We start from the raw sequence: 19,104 nt of genomic DNA on the forward strand, positions 1-19,104 counted from the left end.
ACAAAATTACTCGACAACCGAAAAAGAGTTGCTCGCCATCGTCTGGGCATTCCATCGTTTCCACCCATACCTACACGGATCAAATACATCAGTCGAAATCGACCATCAGCCATTGCTCTCCCTCATAAAGAAGGCTCATCCACCCGGCCGCTTACTCCGTTGGGCTTTGGCGCTACAGGATTACACATTCACGTTGCGCTATCACCGTGGTCCCCAAAACATCATCGCCGATGGATTATCCCGCATATCCTTTTAGGCGAACCAGGTCGCCTCTGACACAATCGATTTCCCCATATCCTCGTCCCAAATAGCCAACATGCAACAACACAACAAAAAAATCCAAGACATCTGCCACCGCCTACGAGCCGAGCCCACATCATCCCTCACCAAGCAATTCATGATCCAGGATAATGTCCTGCTTTTTTGCCAAGTAGGCAAGAAACCCCGGGTCTACATGCCTAAGCAATTGCGCATGTCTTACCTTCATTTCTTCCACGATCACCCGTTGTCCGGCCACTTGGGTTTTCATAAGGTGCTATACAAAATCCGTTGCAAAATCTATTGGTCGGGGCTACGGCACGAGGTCGCCTCCTACATCAAAGCATGCAACTTATGTCAGGCCATCAAATCACCTCAAGTGGCTCAAGGCCTCTTACATCCGATACAAGTTCAAGATCCATTTGAAATTGTTGGATGGGACATTATGGGCCCCTTTCCCGAGTCACAAGAAGGGAACAAATTCATCCTCGTCATAATCGAGTACTTGATGCGTTGGGCTGAGATGGCCACTATCCCAGATGCCAAGGCTATGACCATCGCCTCCAAACTATTGGAGAAAATCATCTTCCCCCATGGGTGCCCACTCCAAATCTTGTCCGATCGAGGACGCCAGTTCAACAGTGAGCTCCTACGCCTAGTTTCTACACAATTAGGAATCCAACAATTATTCACGTCACCCCACCATCCGTAGACGAATGGATTGACGGAGCGCCTCAATCGAACCTTAAAACAACAAATCTCGGCCTACATCGATCCGCTGCACTCGACTTGGGACCGGATCTTGCCCTTCGTTACGCATGCCTACAACACAACTGTGCAAAGCCTCCACCCACATTAGCCCATTTCGGGCCCTTTACGGAAGGGACCCTCGCTTACCCCCAGAAGTGGCAGTCCCGCAACCAATCACACGACTCCACTCTAACACAGTGTCTTGGTGGTCCCACCTACAACAACTCCAGCCCCTCCTCTGCAAAGCCATCACGAGCAACTTGCACCAAGCACAGCTACGCCAAAAACGACAACACAATGCAGGCCGCGCCAACCATCAATACCACGTCGGCGACAAAGTCCTCGTCTATTTCCCCATCCATCGTCGCAGCCTCAACGAGTCACTCATGCACCGATGGATCGGTCCCTTTGAAGTTCAAAAGCAAATACGCAACACTACATATCTGCTTCGTCGCGATCCGGCCGCACAATAACTTTTTTTTACAAGGGGGAATTGTGGCGGTCACATGGACCACACCCAAATTAGGCCCCTACCAAGCCCCATAATTAGAAGAGCTAATTGGAGCGGGAGAACACCCTCCACGCTAAGAGTAGTCTATAAAATGTAACTTAGAACGTAATGGAAAGAGAGCTATTCTTGAGAGCATTTCACAATACCATACAATATTTCTAGAATATACTAGCAAAAATATATGCTAAACTATACAATATTAAACCATATTCATGTTCACAAGAGTTTCCATAAGGTCTAACACAACACTATGTACTAGGTGTGTTATAGGTCGGAGGTTTTAATCTAGAATGTCATGGTCTAACACAACCACTTTATTTTAGAATCCCAATGTCATGGTCCTTCGGCTTTGGAGGTTCCAAATGAAGGGAGTTGTAAGGAAGGAGTTGGGAGAGATGTTGGTATGTCAGATATTGTGGTTGTTATGGATGAAACGAACATAGTGTAGTGCAGATAATAATAGAGGCCCCACTCCAAGGTTTTGGTCCTAAGAATGAGGGAAATCAATATATGGATATGAAAAATCAAAGTTTAGTGCCAACAAACAAGGAAAAAAACCATTTGGTAGGCCTAGTATCAATGTTGTTATTAATAAAGATTGACATTATGCAACAAGCAAGTCGAAGGGGAAATGAATGAATATGCTATATAATAGTTTGCCCACTACTCGTGATACTACTTGGCAAGGTAGTTCTGGAACAAGGGAGAGTTCTTGAAAAGCTCATTGGCAACGACAATTTAGAGATACAGGATTACCCCTTCAACTTCAATTTGATTAATTGGGACAGGTTGTAAATCAATTGAACCCTTGAGGTTTTTGTCATGTAGAAGGACCTAAACAAAAGTTATTTGTGGATGGGCCTCGGGATGTTGTGCATGAAAATTGACAAGCGACCTTGGAACATGCTTTCGACTAGTTTCATGGGTATTGGATGCTCCAAAGGAGCAAGAGCACCCATAACATTGTTGATTGAATGAGCAAGGTAGTGATGAGCAACTCCTCCTCTCACGCCATTGTCTTAACAACAGATCTTATATGAAAACTGACATGTGACTTTAGAATATGCTTTTGACTAGTTTCATGGGTATCAGATGCTCTGAAGGAGTAAGAGCACCCATACCATTGTTGATTGAATGAAAGTGGTCACATGGAATGTGAAAGGGGCATAATGGTCTCCTAACGAGAAAGTATATATGATTGGGGGGGGGACTTTGTTGAGTAGAGAATGGGATATATATTATTCTCAAGTTGTGCATAATGATCCTCAAGTTATGGGGTGAGTTTGTTCGTTATAGAAATCACTAATTCTGATTGATTTATGTCCCTAACCAATTATAGAATGGGATGTATATTATCCTCAAGTTGTGCATAATGGTATTTATGGGGTCGGTTTTTCGGTAATAGAAATCATTGGTTCTAGTCGGATTTTGTCCCTAACCATTTATAGAATGAGATATATATTATCCTCAAGTTGTGCATAGTGATCCTTATGGGGTCGGCGTTTTGGTTATAGAAATCACTTATTCTAGTTGGATTTATGTCCGTAACCATTTATAGAATGGGATATATACACATATACATATACATACATACATACATACATATACATACATACATACATACATACATACCCGCATTTTGCATTTTATACTAGATAGTAGATATTACTACTAGTGCTCTCTCCACCAATTAGCTCCTACCACACATCCTTAGAAAGCAAAAAGCAAAAAGCAAAAAGCAAGAGGAAACAAGAAAGCCTGCTTTTTGTACTAGACAGTACACAGCTGAGCTTTCCTGCCTCTCACCAATCAGCTCCTGCCACACATGCTTAGAAAGCAAAAAGCAAAAAGCCAAAAGCAAAACGCAAAAAGCATGTCTTCCCTTCTTGTGTGGGCATAAGTAAGAAAGCTCTCTTTTCTCTGGTCTGCCATAGCCGTTGTCAGAGCCCGTATCAAAGCTTCGACTAACCAGGCAGGCAGGGATGAGCAACTCCTCCTCTCAGGCCACTGTCTTAATCGCAGATCTTATACGAAACTCTAACCCCACTCCAAATTCCTGCACAAAACCTAACCATAAGCATAACCATAACCATAACCCTAGCTCAAGCCCTAAATCTAATACAAACCCTAAACCTCATTAAAACCGTAACCTTAAAATCCTAGCCATAATCTTGATTCCAACCCTAACGTTAACCCTAAGATGAACCCTAACCCTAACCCTAACCTTACCATTATTCAAAACCCAGGCCCAAGCCCAAACCTAGACTCTGACCCAGACCCTATTTTTTGTCCGAGTTTGTCAAAGAAGCTCTGCCTGCCTCGATCTCAACCACTGTTTCAATACAACACATCATGTGAGAGCATTCTAGATGTTTTCAATGACCACATCTTGCTCAGTATCCTACATAAGCTTGATGATCATTTTGATCGTCAATCATGGAGATTATGCTGCAAACACTTTCGTCTCCTTGAAGCTTCATGCAGGACTCGCGTTTCGCTGCTCCGTGTACATATACTTCCTTCAATGTGGCCTCTTTGTCCGCGTCTACGGCACATCAACCTAACACATTGTACGTTCCTATCAGATGAAAATCTCCATTCTGATGTTGCCTTAACCACCCGATCACGTCTCCAATCGATCAAGCTTGTGAAACTTCACACTTTCACGGATTCTGGTCTTCTTTCATTGGCTAAAGAATGCTCTTCTTTGGTAGAGGTCGACCTCTCTCAATGTTACCAATTGAGTGATTTGGGTATCATGGCCTTTGCACATATCAAGACCTTGAAAGTGCTCAAGCTTAATGGTTGTAGGATTGTGACCGATGTTGGGATGGTGGCTTTATCTATTGGCTGTGAGAAATTAGAGGTTTTGCAGCTTAAATTGTGCCGCGGAATCACAGACGTAAGCATCATTGGCATGGCATCTCACTCCAGAGAACTTCGAGAACTCGATCTTTCTTATACCAAGGTGACAATTATGTTCCATTTTTTTTTCAAATTCCACAAATTATGTTTCTTTTAGTAAATTTCTAGACACATAGCATCTTTATTACCATCCATGTATTTAAAGAGGATCGAGTTTAAGGAAATACTTTGATAACCATGAATAGTTTTTCCAGCATTTTCAGTTTGTTGACTTGTTTTTTGGATAACCAAATCCCTTAAAAAAGATGATTCATTAGAGCCAATGCGTTTCGCAATTCCCAAATAACGTTCACCCTCTTAGACTGAGTCCTGCAAAAAATCTGTTGCAATATATAAAAAATTGTTCAGATCTGTGTATAATTGAATGTCACTCAATCAAACGTATCCTGTTCAGTCTTTGTTGTGTCACTATTATTGGATTACAGAATTAGTCCTGTTCAGTACACTCGACTGAAACTCTTGTGTTTTGAGATAGTGGTGAGTTTTTTATCTGATGTGGTGTTACGAGGCAACTAGAAGATTCATCCATTGAGATGGTTATCCCACTGGGAGAGAAAATATTTCTGGTTTTCCTTAGTCTCCAAGGCTTAATAAGGTGAATTTGCAGAAAGTTTTAGTGAGATGGGCATAACGCAAATGGTAAGGGTGTGATAAAAGCTGGTCAGACATCAAAATTAGCATTAAGTTGAAGAAATCAAGAGAAGTTGACCTTAACATGTTGCCCTGGATGAGTTTCAGAAATACAAGGTTTCAATGTTACTTGACAGTAAGGGGTTTGAAAAGCATACTGTTGATAGAGAGTTTGAAGAATGACACAGAGAACAAAGATTTACATCTCTTCTTTTGCATCAGCAGAGATAAAGGGTACATATAAAATGTTGGCCTTATGACTATGTAAAGAAATCAACTATGAGAATGCTAAGTATGGTGCTGTTTTGGGTCCAATTTTAGAAGATAGTTTAGAAGACTTAGTGCCCTGCTATGAACTCTTGAATCCATTATTTGGCGGTACACTCCCCATAGTAGCTCATCACATGCGCCTCTTCTGAGCATTGACTGGGCTACTCTAGCTGTAGCAGCTGCATATATACTGTTATAGGTGATAGTTAAAATGGCTTGTGTTGCTATTCATGTGCATCATGCTGTATGGTTGTAGATTTATTGTGGGTGGCCATCTTGGTCAACATCTTGGTTTCTTGTATCTAATTTTTGGAGTAAAAATTTACTTGGGTGCAGTAATGTAATTTCAAGTTCCTAGGCTTTGCATGTGGTAGGGAGCTTTTCTTTGTATTCATCCTTGTGACCTTAGAGGCAACCATGAAAGATTTACACCTAATGTGCATGTGTTTGCTCATGAGAGACACAGTAGTGATTATATGTTGTGTATATTTTGTCTCTTGGAAAAGTAGTTACTTGATGTATATTATATGTTTCTGCAGATTACAAATACAGGTATATCTGCAATAGCAAAGCTCAATCTTCTTGAGAAACTGAGCTTGATGGGATGCAACCACGTCGATGATGATGGTTTAGCTAATCTCAGGAATGGGTGCAAATCATTGCAGGTATTTAAAAATTCAGTAGTATTTATACACATGCTCTACGTATGCCTCGCTTAATCTCTCTATATGTGTGTGTGTTTCATCGCATGTATGTTAAAATGTGTGCTATGTACACAACTTTTATTTCTCTCTCTCTCTCTCTCTCTCTATATATATATATATATATATATATATATATGCATATATAGTTATTGTTTGAGGCTGCGATAGTTATCTTTGGATTTGCTATATTAGATGTTGTTGAGATTCACTCACTAAAGGTATTTTTCTGAATAATTGCATGTAATGTTTTTGCAATTTGCCATTTGCATTTAAAGGCTTAATCTTGATCTATTTTAGGTGATCCCATAACCAAATGTATGTTCTGTGAACAGTTCCTGTGCTCACTTTGTTTTTTTCAGGGAGAACTCATGCTCCCAAATTTTTGTTTGCTCCTTGCAGATGCTGGATGTATCGAGGTGCAATGGTGTTAGCCATGCTGGGATTATGGGCCTAGCACGTGGGGTCTTCTCGTTGCAGCACATAGTGCTTTCTTACTGTGTCTTGGTATTGTACATGTGTGTAAAATTGTTCACATATGCTTGAATGACATAATGTCAGTGACCGAGGTTGCTAATCAAGCTCACTGTGTGCAGGTGACAGATGAAGTCTTGCAGAAGTTAAAAAGATTTTCTAATTTGCAATCCATTCGGCTTGATGGGTGTGATTTGAATGGTTTTGAATTGGGGCTCATTGGGAAATTCTTCAAGAATTTGAAAGAGTTGAGCTTAAGCAAATGCAAGGGAGTTACAGATGTGGGCCTTTCAGCAACTGTGGTGGGTTGCAATCGTCTAAGTAGCATCGATCTGACATGTTGTCAGGAAGTTACTGATGTAGGATTGTCCTTCATTGCAAACTTTTGCAAGGATCTGATTACACTAAAGATGGAGTCTTGTTCCCAAGTAACCGAACTAGGGTTCTCTAAACTGAGTTCTTGCCAGTATCTGGAGGTGTTGGATTTGACAGAGACGAATCTTAATGATGAAGGTAAATTCTGTTGTCAATATATAAGCATGAGTTTCTCAGCTTAATGCTGCATTTATGTTATGTGATTCCAATTGTTGTTTTCGCTCCTTGCCTTCTGTAAGGCAATCCTGTTGTTTTCAGCCTGTTGTAAGTCATTTTGTTTTGTTGGAGAAAAGTCAAAATATGGATGCATTTTTACTGTCACGTTGTTGATAAATTGTAGATTTGTGCATGTCAAGATAGGATCGAGAGATGAAAAGGGAAGATCGTAAGCTCAAAGCTAAGTAAATACAGATAAAAATATTGATTAGAAGAGACTAAATAACCATTAAAAAGGAATCAGATACATAGATGAAGATTAAATATTCATTAGACATACGTTAAGTAGAAACCCTTGATTAGCTTGACAATTGATGATTACAATAAGAGGTGGCTTTGTAGCTTAGATTACTCAGTCGAAGAACCTAATCTCTCTCAAAGAAACTCTAATAGACTAACCTGTTTCTTTTTATCCATGTCTCTTTGGTTGACTTTCACTCCCTTCATTTACCTAATTTATGCTGAACTTCGAGCATATATGATTTGAGCACATATATACTTTTAGAGTGCATATGGTTCATTGAACACATTGGATTTCCTAGAGCATGCACAGGAAAAGAACAGCACATGGGTGGTAGAAAGAAAGAAAGATATATTAACGTCATTTAAGAGGCCAAAATGGCCTATAAGACCAAATAAGAGATTACATCTTGAGTGTTGTCTCGTCTTTGAGAACAAATCAAAATAAAATAAATACTACACAGTAAATATAAGAGTAAATAAGATGAAAAGAGAAGAAATGAGGGAATCTGGTTTTTGGCACATGTGAGATTCTCAAGTTAGGTATATTATAGCTTTTGTCTTTTTAAGATCTCTAGCATAGGTCAATCCAGAATTGAAATGTCTCCGAAGCGAGGGAAGCACCTACGATGGCGGGAGATAATAGCTTTTATTTGTCAATGACAATGGCGTCGAGGTCATGGTCCATGGGGGCGGGGCCTACGTGCACGACAAATTGCTATTGCCCGATCAATTGTAACCCCTTTGTTATGTCCTGGTTTGGAGCCCATTTGTGTATCCCGTGTTGGACTTATAGGAGGAGTGATGGGGCTAAAGAAAGTTGTGATTGTTTTTTGTGGATGAGCTTGTGTGGCTGTATTCTTCAACAACTTTTCCCAATGTCTCTTGAGCTCTAGCAAGAAAAGACCTAGGCATCATTGGTCCTCATATTCCATTACCTTGCTTAGTGGGCCAAAGCCTTGTTTAAAGAGGCAATGTTATCTCCCTCTGATTTCATAAAAGACACTACAATGACAAACATAGTGTTCTTCAGATTCCACTCCTTGATGACACAATTGGCAAATTCTCTCTTCTAGAGGTAGTCGTGTATATCTGTCTACCTCAATCTGTAGCTGATGTGATGAAGTTCTTAGCTGCCCTATCACACTACGCAGCGCATAGGATAGATGTATGTCCATATAAGGTGGCTTGATGATGAATCCATCCTCCGATGTATGTAAGAAGCGCATATTATAGTGGGTCATCTTTGTACCAAGTGGTATTTTGGGGCTGATCCATGTTATCTTGTTTTCCAAGTTAATAATATCAGTCCGGATCACTCTATTCTTTTCCGCTTTGGTCATATTTAGGTGGGGACAGTCCAAGCTATATTGGAACGGCGGTAGTGCATTTATACTCATGCCATGTGACTCGAACCATTGCTGTATTTCAGCATACCAACAATGAGTGTCTCCATTTTTAGCTAGTTGTTTTGATGACATAAGTGCCAAACTTGGGTACCTTTGTTTAGGTAGCTCCCAAAGACGTTGGATAAATGTCACTGATCGGAACAATGCCTCAGTTATTATAGGTGCTGCTCCCATCTCTGCCCAGATTATATCGTGGGGTACCGATGCTTTGCTCCTTATCATGCGAGCAATCATTGACACTAAAGGTCTCTCTAAATCTTTTGAATGATTTGCCTTGTTAAGAAGAGTTGGTGTGACAAGTGTATCAAATCACCATAGCTTAGTCCGTGGCTGTTGGAACTACAGATGTGCACATTGTCTCTCGAGAGCACCAAGGGTTGTATATCCACGAGTAAGTCGGGCACAAGCAGCCTCCTGTAAGGAGAACCTAGGTCCTGTAAATGTTACTCCTAGGTATGTGTAGGAGCGTGTGTATTCCACCTTTTCCTCTCCCAAGAAGAATTCTGGTTCTGATCTTGTTACCCATGCTTGAGTGGTGTTAAACACCATCACTTTAGTTTTGTCCATGTTGATTGACAAACCTTTGTCAGTACAAAATAGTTTTAAGGCATTTAGATGTCTTTGTAGTCCCTCCAGAGAGTTAGAAATCAGCACAATGTCATCAGCATATAGTAATATTTGTATAGCTATACCTGCTAGGCGTGCTCCAGAACCCCCGAATCTCTCTATATAATGTGATACCTCATCTATATAGAGACCGAAGAGAGTAGGGGATAGTGGGAATCCTTGCTTCACTCCAATTGTGCTAGCCATAGCCTCTGACAAGCCCTTGGGAGACCGCACTTTTCCTGACACGGATTCATAGATTGCATAGATTCCCCATTGCATATATGTAGGAACACCAAGGGCTTCTAGCCACTGCATAAGCCAAGCACATGGCACAATGTCAAAGGCTTTTCAGAAATCCACAAAGAAGCAATATATCCTCTTATTGTGGGCTCTGCCCTCCTCAATAAGGGCCCGGAGGGTGAATATATGATCCAAAGTTGTGAACCCCTTCCGAAAGCCTGCCTATCCAACTGAACGGCAACCATTCTGTTCTGCCCATATACTCAATTCTGATTCTAGAATCGATCCATATAGTTTAGCCAAGTAATTGCCAATCATGATTGTCCTATAGTTGCTTGGCATCATGGGGTCTCCACTTTTGAGAATTGGCACAATGGTATGCTGAATCCATATAGTAGAGAAACCTTCACACATGGCTCTATTAAAGATTGGTGCTAGCAATGGAAGCAAGGTGTCGCGGGCATAGATAAAGTGCTCACCCACCAATCCATCATGATCTTGGGCCTTCCCAAATTGTAGCCGATCAATGGCATTTCTTACATTTTGTGGTGTAAAGAAGGTTGATTCATGTGGGCGTGAGGCATTCGGGTGGGGAAGAGGAGGTTGCCCCGGGATATCATATAGAACCTTTGCATATTCATGCCACACCTGAGGTGAGGTCAGTTGTGTGGTGGGTTGCCTCTCATTAAACATTTTCCATGCTCTTTTACTCTCTTGTCCTAGGAACAAACGATACAAATGATCTTCAAATTTAGCCAAATACAATCTCTTCTTCTTCCTTACGAGGCGTTGGAAGGTTGCTCTTGCTTGATTGTGTGCATAAATGCCCCAAGTTACATCACGCTGCTAACATCTCCTTGTATCGCGACATTCCTCATCATACCAACTATTTTGTATTACTCTACCAAGTTTGGGGGGATTGGCTGTTGTGTGAGGCATTTGTGGCTGCTTTATGCAATGATTTGGACAATCCTTGGGTAAGTTCTTCAAGGGGTGCGAAAGGATCTAAATCTAGCATGCCATTGTATACACCACAGCTATACACATCAATTGTCTCGCGAGTAAATAGATACTTAGCCAGCCCACTCTCCTTAGCATATACATCCTTTGTGCATCCATCCTTTACCTCGAAGCGTAGATATGCATGATTTGCTGCCAAGCCAATAGGTCTACCCGATATAGTGAACACTTTTATTTCAGGTATAAGAGATGGAGATCCCATTAGATAGTTCACTGTGCTTGCACCCCCTTTTGGGTTCCAACATGTCAAAGCATCTGATCCAGGCCATTGTGACAAGCCATTATATATCACAAATCCATGCGCACCTCGCAAGGGTAGAAAGTGTTTTCCATATTCAGTTATAGCACTCATATCTTGAGCTTGTCGCTTTAGACCAACCTCTTCTGCCATAACTTCTCCATAAACAGCCTTGTTGGTGTTAAGCATAGTTGTTTGTTCATCCTTGGTTCGTGCATTAAAATCTCCTAATAGTATAATGTCCCCCATAGTAGCAAATCTTATGATATCATCATATAGAGGTAGATATGGTGATTCACCTAGAGGTGCAAACCTTGAGTAAGCAGGTGGAAAGTAGCAAATTGCAATATATAACTCCCTAAGATCCCCTCTTTTTATTCGTATCCACATGTAGTGTGCATCTACATCCTTATGGACAACATGCACTCTATCATGGAACTCCTTTTTGTATAGCACAGCCACTCCTCCCGAACCTCTAGTGCTTCCTCGTGTCCGAGGTTGGGGGCGACACTTAAAAATTAAATATACATGTAGGGGAGAGCGAGAGAGAAAGAGAGAGAGAGTTATTTTAACGTCTTTTTAGAGAAAAAATTGGCCTACGAGACCAAACAAGAGATTATATCTGAAGTGTTGTCTCGTCCTTGAGAATAACAAATCAAAATAAAATAAATGTTAGTAAGTAAACATAAAAGTGAATACGATAAAAAGAGACTAAAGAATCTTGTTATCGGTGCATGTAAGATTCTCAAGTCAGAAATATTGTAACTTTTGTCTCCCAATGATCTCTAGCATAGGTCGATCCAGAATGGAGAGATCTCCGATGCGAGGGAAGCACCTGCAGTGAGGGGAGATAATGGCCAAAACCTTGCTTAGAAAGAAAGGAAAATATATTAACATCTTTTAAGAGGCCAAAATGCCTCTAAGACCAAACAAGAGATTATATCTTAAGTGTTGTCGCGTCTTTGAGAACAAGAACTCAAGTAAATGAATGTTACTAAGTGAAAAAAGTAAATAAGATAAAAAGAGACTAAAGAATCTTGTTAATAGGTACATGTAAGATTCTCAAGTCAGATATATTGTAATTTTTGTCTTTGAAATATCTCTAGCAATGGTCGATCCATAATGGAGAGGTTTTCTGAAGAGGTAGAGAGAGGGCATTTGAAGATTATAGATACACGGGCCTTTATATCCCAAACATTAGCATGTAATTTCCTCTATATGGGATATAATTACTTTCCCTTTTCTGACACACCCTTAACAATTACTACATGTGGTTAGGTTTAATTACAGTACACACTGTGCTAAAAGGATCATAACAATGTAAGACTTAGATCCATTGTGTTGGTTAGAATTGTACCGATAACCTTGAGGTTATAAAGCTTAAGCTTTAGTGAAACACCAGCACATATAAAAGGCAATTCATTTAGCTTTAGCACGTAATATATCGTTGTTTCCTCTTTTTGCAGGGCTGATGGCTGCAGCTAAATGCAAATATTTGAGAATACTTAAGATGGGATTTTGTGGCAATGTGCTCGATGAGGGGTTATGCCATATTGCTTCAAATTGTTTGAATCTTAGGGAGCTGGACATTTACAGGTATGATTTGATTATAAACAACATAACTACCCAAGATCTTGGATTTTTTCATATTATGTAAAAGTAATGATTGTAATTTATTCATTGTTAGGTCTTCAGGAATCGGCAATAGAGGCATTGCTGCAATTTGTATTGGATGCAAAGAATTGAGATCATTGAACATTTCATATTGCACCAATGTAACAAATAGTGGTCTAATTGAGATTGCTCAATTGCGGAATCTTAATAGCTTAGAAATAAGAGGCTGCACAAAGGTGACATCTCTCGGATTGGTAGCCGTTGCAAAAGGATGCAGCCGATTGGTCAAGTTAGATATAAAGCATTGTAGCTCTCTAGAAGACACTGTTCCCTTAGCATTGGCACATAGTTGCAACAATCTTAAACAAGTAAGATGTCATTCTGACTTATTTATTTTCACATAGATGTAGATATATATAGAGTGGCATGGGGGTGCGAAATAATTTTTTTGGGGTGTCCTTTTACAGATCAACATGTCATATTGTGTGGCTACAGATGAAGGGGTTATTGCTCTAGCAAGGCTTCAATCTATGCAAAACATGAGGCTGATTCATGTAAAGAATGTGAGTATCAGAGGGATTTGTGAACTCCTGGTTGTGGGTGAAAGCTTAAATAAAGTCAAGTTATTAGTGGAGTTTAAAGAAACCCTTCCATGGCATATAATTGAGCATGCAGAGAAGCGCGGTTGTCGTCTTCGATGGATGGACAAAGACTAGTAACTATTTAGTCTTTTCCTTTTCATTCATTTTGGTTTAATTCTAATTCTTTTTGGGAATTATCACCCACAGATCAATATATCCTTTTATCCCCCACTCTCACCCCCATTACTCGTGTTTCCTATAGTGTGATTGACTACTACTACAAGACTTTGTTGTGGTAGAGCTCATTGAATGAGATGTAAAAAATAATTCAATTCAATGATAACTTCTTGAACCATAAAGTAGTGCCCTTGCAAACCAATATATAATGGTTCTTTTTTTAGGCCCTTCACATTGTGGCACCTTGAATTTGGTCTCGACCAGGTTTCTATGAGATTTATATCCAAAACCTGAGGATGGCAGATCTTCTAGGTAAGGAACTAGTGGTAAAAAACGCGACAAGCATTACATAATCCTAGACATCAGGTGGCCATCCTCAAAATGTGCAATAACAAAGTTATAAATTCCCTTGTTGGTGCTAGTCAACTATTGCAACATCCACAACGCCTCAACATAAGTGTTCCCACCAATGCCATGATAGAAACCATACACTCACATGCTCTCGCTAACAATTCCCATTTATCCAAAGGTTGCTCGATCGCTATTGAGTTACAAAGATGTTTCGTTGAAATTTTCAAGGTGGTACTTTTGCCAAGCTACTCTTTTGGGATTGTCTAGTTTGCTGAAGGCAAATGCTGGAATTTTTATTAGCATTAGTGTCGAGCATATTTTGCATGTGCATTGGCTTGTTACTGCTTTTTGTGAGGCACAAAACCAAGTTGTACAATGCTAGATGCTATACAAAAACTTTAGGTTGGCATTGTACTTGAATATTCAAAAATTGTCAATTTAATTAGATTTCATTGAATGCCCAATAAAGGCAACTAGTAATTTGGTTAGTATATTTCCAACCTTGGGATATGCCATAAGAGTTTGCAAAAATCCCTCTCATTGTATTCATCGACATTTTAAATAGAATCATGCAAATATTACCCAATGACGTGATAATGTTATAAGCACAATCTTAGTGACTAATTCTATAGATAATGTCAATGTTCAAGAGTAGCAAAAGTGAATCACATTGGCAATCCCCAAGTGAGGGACAATATATGCTCATAAAATACCATTGATGTTCAATACCGTTGAATTCTACCTTATGTTATACCTTGGTTGTTGAAAATAATAAATCTAAAAGTAGAGAGCTTCACCTCGTCAATAGAGTATTGATGTCTCCAAATGTTATAATGAAGGGGTAGCTAGTCCCCTTTATATAGCTTAACTCCTTAGGCTCCTACAATATGTATCATAGATTCCCCCATATAGGTCTTTATAGGTTTGTCCTAGGTCCAAGGACAACTAATTTCCCACTTATCCTACCCTAAAACCATTGAAATGTAAAATGTGAATTTGCACACCTTCTATCAATTTTATTTGAATTTCATGTCTAGGTTACATAAGAAATACAAGCTCAAATTTAATCATGGAGATAGAGACAATGGAGAGATTGAAATGCCAATGAAGAGAGTGAAATGCCTTCTTGATTGATCATTGTTGTGTTGATAACATTGTGGGTCATATATTTTGACCTTTCTCCTACACACAAGATATGATTGTTTTGCAATTTTCGAGGTTTGTAGTTGTTTAGGTAGTAATAATATTTCTATCACGGAATCATATTGTAATGTGCTCTTTTGTTTGTGTTACATTTTTAATATTATAAGTATTTTGATATGCCGAAAGTTGTTCTTGAAAGTATTGATTTCTTGTGTGACATTAATATTATTGTAGTTCTCATTTCCTTAATGTCGTGAGGGTTTCAATAAGTTGTTTTGGAGCTTACGAACTTCCATCGGAACATTATCTTTTTATGTTTATGGAGTATCTATGTCCAAAAGTCTCGACACAATTAGTCTTTAGCTCTTTATGGAGTATCCACAAAAGAAAGCCTCTACACAATCATTCTTAGTTCTTGAGGGCATGTGCATTAAGTTTGAACATAGACTTATCCAAATATTGTAGGGAGTTTATAACCATTTAAAAATGTCACATTTAAAATGTGAATCTTCATTGTTTAAGATCCTTGAGTACTAATATAGACTAACTCATATGTACTCATTGGGTATTGTATGCCACCATTGTTTTCTAATAATGTATTTCAAAATATGGGCATACACAAGTAACAAGATGCATGCATTGCATATCAATCTCAATAGTCAAACATTCACATAATAATTCATTGGTCATGCAGATATTGAGGTCAAAATGATACTCTTTTGTTAATGTGTCGTCAGATACATCGAAATCGCAAAACATTGTACATTCATCCAATTTCCAAACAAGTTAATAGAATATTATGGTTTTTTTATCTGATATAATGCGACAAATGAGTAGGGACATAAAGACTTAAATAAATTATAAAGTGTAGAATCCATATCACGCATTCATGTTGATTACGTTAATGGGATCATACTTTATGCATAAATGGATAAAGTATCATCTAACAAAGTTTTAGATACCATCTACATTATGAATAGAATTGTTTTATCATACCAACCACTAGAGCAAACTTGATGTCGTACGTCACACATTTTCTTCTATACATGCACTTTTCTTGTATCCTTAGATAAAGGGGTTCAAATTTTCAATTTTGCAAGTTTCTTGTCTCCTTGCATCAAGTGGTCACAATGTTTCCTTTCCTTCCATGTTTTATTCAAAGCATTTCCAAGTAGACTCTTTGCCCTTCTCCTCGTGTTGGTGAGGTTTTGGATGTTTCATGTCTCCATTCACCAACGTTTTTAAATTTTGTTACCATACACAAGGATGATGGGGGATCATTCCCACTCCACGATATGGTTCTTATTCTAGGTATTAATTAATATGATTTCAATTCAACAATCACAATTAGGGTTCAATTCTCAATTGAGATTGGTGGCAACACAACAAGTGCATGCCATGATGCTAACATATTATCAAATATGTACCCCTCATGTGTGTATGCCATATCAATAGTTTAGTCTAGAACTTAAGTGTCCATGTTTCGATGATCATGTCATCCAATCATTATATATAACTTTTCTTTATACATATCAATGCATTCTAGAACTAGCCAATCTCCATTAGGAATTACTCATAGAAGTTACTTAATTTGCATCTACCTTTGTCCCTTGGTTCAAATTCTAATCTATTGACCTGTAAATCCGTCAACTCCCTAATGTATTGTCTTTGCCACACAATTTGCTCTACAACTAAGCATCACTATCATAGTCTTGACAAAAATGGTGAGGTTAGGCCTACTTGGCCAGTGTGGTCATTTATGTTAAAAAGTTAATTTATATACCTTATTAGATAATACACTGCATAAATTTGAAGATTGGTTTATTAGTACTTAAAGAACACACATATCTTGTGCAACATCATAAAAAATGATCAAGTTACACAAGCGTTGTCAAGGTATTATTTTAGATTTGCTTCACATTGGTGGACAACATACAACGCCAAATTCGTGAAAAGCCAAATACGATCAAAAAAGCAAGATGAACAACCATAAGGTTATAAAAGTGGATTTCAAGTGAGAGGGGTATTGCATGATTTGTGCTTTGATTTATGTTTGTGCATTTGTTCATTGTGTATGTTAGTTATGCTACCTCTAAACCAATTAAAAGTTTGATAAGTTTATGAAGGTCCAACATGTATCGTTCTCATAAAAGGATTGTAATTCTCCTCTATACCAAAGACCTTCAAAAGAGACCATGAACAAGCTCTTCTTTGATGATGTTAGTGGATTATAACTAATGTGATTGGAGTTAATTAACAAGGCAAGCAATAAGAAAGCTCCACTATGCAAGGTTTCTAACCACCTATATATATATATATACCTCATTACAATAATACATATTTGTAAGATGACCTTGGAACTAAGGTTGTAAAGTCAAATGTCTTGCTCCAGCCTCTCGTCATGGTTCTGGTGTTTCTATTGCATCATGTTTTGAAGTACATCCACGATGTTAATGAATTGGTGTTCATGCCTTTGCGCTCATAATGTAAAGGACACTCCAAGCAAAACACATTGGTGTGGCCCTTGTGGTAGTAACTTATTGATCGTAAGGATGCAAGGTTGATGTCTTGAAGGGATTGTAATTTATTTGTGTCTATTGGAGGTAGTCAGAGGTGGGTAGGGTGCCCGTGAAGGGGAGCTTGGTGATGCTAGTACTAATTGGGGCATTTGGACAAAGGTGTCAACTTATTGAGTTATTCCTAGGGGTGCTTGGTGCCAAGGCAAATTGTTGGGGTAACAATGATGAGACTCATGGTCATACCACCTCGATGATTCACAATCATTCTTGTGTTCATGAAGATTATTTCATGCTCGACAACAATCATCATGGCAATTGTCATCAGGATAATCCAATTGATCAACTTGTTTGTAATCCCAAGGGGCACTTTATATACTACTATTTCGATTATTGTAGTAACATCGATGGTCTGTATGGTCAAAGTCTCGATTCTAATGTGGGATAAGTTGGTGATCAGGTTGGTCTTAGTGATGGGGTGTCAATGTTGTGTATCCATCATGGATTGGTTCTATAAAGTATGTTTTCTTTTTCTTTTTTGCGATTAAGTTATATTCACACCTTTAAATGGTGTGTGTGCATGAAAGTGGCAAAGATTGTGCAATTCAATTGAATGTATGGTTGCAATTGAGGCTGATTGTACATTGGACTACACTGTGGAAGGAAAATGATTTGTCCATTGGCAATGACTAGTTGACCAATGCTTCAAATGTCTTAGTTGAAAATTTGACCACCCCAAACGTTGTGTGCAATTGGGAGGAACATGCTCATAAGGTCTTCATCGTAGGGTGGTGTGGTAGTTTCCTAACAAATACTAGAACTAGATGACAAATTATGGCAAGTCCTTAATCACAATTGCCATGTAAAAGAATATAAGGGTTTTCTTGGGTGAGTTTTGATGCTAGAATATCTGTAATAAGTTCATTTATATTGAATATTAGGAAATAGAAGTGTGAGATATAGCTATACCAACTTATGGCATGATTTTTCACTCATATGCTAAACTTTAGTATTTTGGACACGTGTGTCCATCAGACCAAGATGTTGGGAGACATCATTCACCTATGAAGTTGTAAGAAAAGAGTTCAGATGTACCTTGGTGTCATCTTTGTCGTGGTACATTACGAATTCGGAATAGGTACACCATTATCTTTTTGTCGATAAAATAATGAATGGATTTCAAGAAGGAAAAGTATTTTATGGAGGCTATTGGCTCAACCAAATGTAGTTACTAATCGTTCCTCGCCAAGCATAGTAACTAAGTGTCATGTAGTGCCTTTTTGGTGAGTAAAGGGTTTGTCTTCCAGATATTGGTCAGTTGCGGAGACTCTTTATTAGAATTATCATAGCAAATTATGTGATAACAATGCAAGATTGCTAAGTGACAACACTAGGCTCAACACAAATATTCAATTGAACCTTCCACCTCTTGTTCATCTTATCTACAAAATAAAATTCTTTTTCCTTGGAGTATTTTCTCAATTTAGTATTGTTTCTAGTTTCATCCCTTGACAAGAACAACAAATTATTGATAAAACTTGCATGAGGTCAACAAGGATAATACTGAAGGAACACATCCATTCCACCATCATGAAGGTATGGGGAGAACAGTTTGCACAAGTAGTGGACCTCTACATAGATATGATCTATAGTTCACCATTAAGACTTGTCGAATTGACTATCAAATCACCAAAGTTGTTATAATCAGCAATGCTTCCCACAAGGTGCACACTAGATGAGGGTGTGTTTTGAGTATCGATCGATGGGAGGTGGGCTAGCTTCCTTACTTGAGCATGACTTAGCATGTAGCTCTATGACAAGGTTAGTGTGAGTCTTCTCCAAGGCACAGGGGAGGT

At 38.8% G+C, this 19,104-nt stretch overlaps 1 protein-coding gene across 1 annotated transcript; it reads left to right on the plus strand.

Annotated features, from left to right (window-relative positions):
• Positions 1 to 3,585: 3,585 nt before the first annotated feature.
• On the plus strand, positions 3,586 to 13,688 carry LOC147854976 (F-box/LRR-repeat protein 3-like). Its single transcript, XM_087331216.1, has 7 exons — positions 3,586 to 4,487; positions 5,884 to 6,009; positions 6,448 to 6,552; positions 6,642 to 7,032; positions 12,333 to 12,462; positions 12,554 to 12,848; positions 12,948 to 13,688. The coding sequence occupies exons 1-7, from the start codon at positions 3,720 to 3,722 to the stop codon at positions 13,194 to 13,196; spliced, it is 2,064 nt and encodes a 687-aa protein (XP_087187342.1). The 5' UTR covers positions 3,586 to 3,719; the 3' UTR covers positions 13,197 to 13,688.
• The last annotated feature ends 5,416 nt before the right edge of the window (positions 13,689 to 19,104 follow it).

The sequence above is a fragment of the Azolla caroliniana genome, unplaced genomic scaffold, assembly GCF_043228905.1.
Source record: "Azolla caroliniana isolate FFs.n. ecotype wild unplaced genomic scaffold, voAzoCaro1.0.p SCAF_15, whole genome shotgun sequence".
NCBI lineage: Eukaryota > Viridiplantae > Streptophyta > Polypodiopsida > Salviniales > Salviniaceae > Azolla > Azolla caroliniana.

Excerpts from the sequence above, each read along its gene's own strand:
- LOC147854976 (XM_087331216.1), top strand. The coding sequence starts at position 3,720 with ATGAACCCTAACCCTAACCCTAACCTTACCATTATTCAAAACCCAGGC. Across the intron at positions 4,488-5,883 it reads TCGATCTTTCTTATACCAAG|ATTACAAATACAGGTATATC; the intron begins GTGACAATTATG and ends ATGTTTCTGCAG. Across the intron at positions 12,463-12,553 it reads AGGGAGCTGGACATTTACAG|GTCTTCAGGAATCGGCAATA; the intron begins GTATGATTTGAT and ends ATTCATTGTTAG.